The 722-nt window shown below is 64.3% G+C and overlaps 1 protein-coding gene across 1 annotated transcript in view; it reads right to left on the bottom strand.

Moving 5' to 3' along the window:
- Nucleotides 1-722, bottom strand: part of COL6A3 (collagen type VI alpha 3 chain) — a gene marked incomplete at its 3' end in the record, with an annotated part of 36,589 nt that overhangs the window by 2,835 nt on the left and 33,032 nt on the right. The window contains exon 16 of the mRNA XM_023526612.1: nucleotides 320-493. Within this exon, the coding sequence (XP_023382380.1) occupies nucleotides 320-493 (174 nt within the window). The remainder of the gene's footprint in view (nucleotides 1-319; nucleotides 494-722) is intronic.

The following is a 722-nucleotide window of genomic DNA, read 5'->3' as shown; positions in this document are numbered from 1 at the left end:
CTCCAGGGCTCCCAGACACCCCGTCTCTCCCAGGGAGACCCTGGAGGGGGAGAGAAGATAAACGTGAGGTCCTCAGCAATACTGGGGAGACACAGCGGGGGGGGGCACAGTCGGGGGGGGACACTTTGTGGGGCACGGGGGACCTAGGCGCGCTCCCGCCCGCAGGAGCCTTTGCCATGACCAGCCCTTCCCGTAAACATCTAAGGGGCGCCAGTTCCTCAAAGAAGCCCCTCTTGGAGGGTGGCTTCGGTCCCCAGTGAAGGCTTCCCAAACACGGACACTCAGGTGGCCTCGGGGAGCCCTCTGCGCCCGTCCTCACGTGTCCACAGCCATAAAGACCCCCCCCATGGCCTCCGTGGCTGGCGATGAGCCAGCGTGAGCTCCATCCCCGGCCCTCGGCGCAGGACGTCTGGGAACGAAACGATACCATGGGCCCGATGTCTCCGATCTCTCCTTTGGGGCCCCTCTGCTGGCTGTCCTGTCCCGAGTCGCCCTGAAAACAACACGGGTCGGGGATATGAGCCATGCGTGCAAGAAAAGGACACTTCGAGTTCGCTTCAGGAAAAGAGGAGGGTTTGCAGCTTTTCTCGTCTTACGCTCGGCTCTGTAGAACCCGTACGCAGAGGGCCGTCCTCCTCCCCGGGGAGGAAGAACCACCGCGGCCCTGTCTGGGGCTGAGAATGCCTGGCCGACCCCACGGCCGGGGCCAGTCGGAGTGGGAT

This window comes from Pteropus vampyrus, unplaced genomic scaffold (genome assembly GCF_000151845.1).
Source record: "Pteropus vampyrus isolate Shadow unplaced genomic scaffold, Pvam_2.0 Scaffold1394, whole genome shotgun sequence".
In the NCBI taxonomy this organism is placed as follows: domain Eukaryota; kingdom Metazoa; phylum Chordata; class Mammalia; order Chiroptera; family Pteropodidae; genus Pteropus; species Pteropus vampyrus.
Note: the sequence above shows the minus strand (reverse complement) of the source record. Positions and strands in the feature narration are given on the sequence as shown.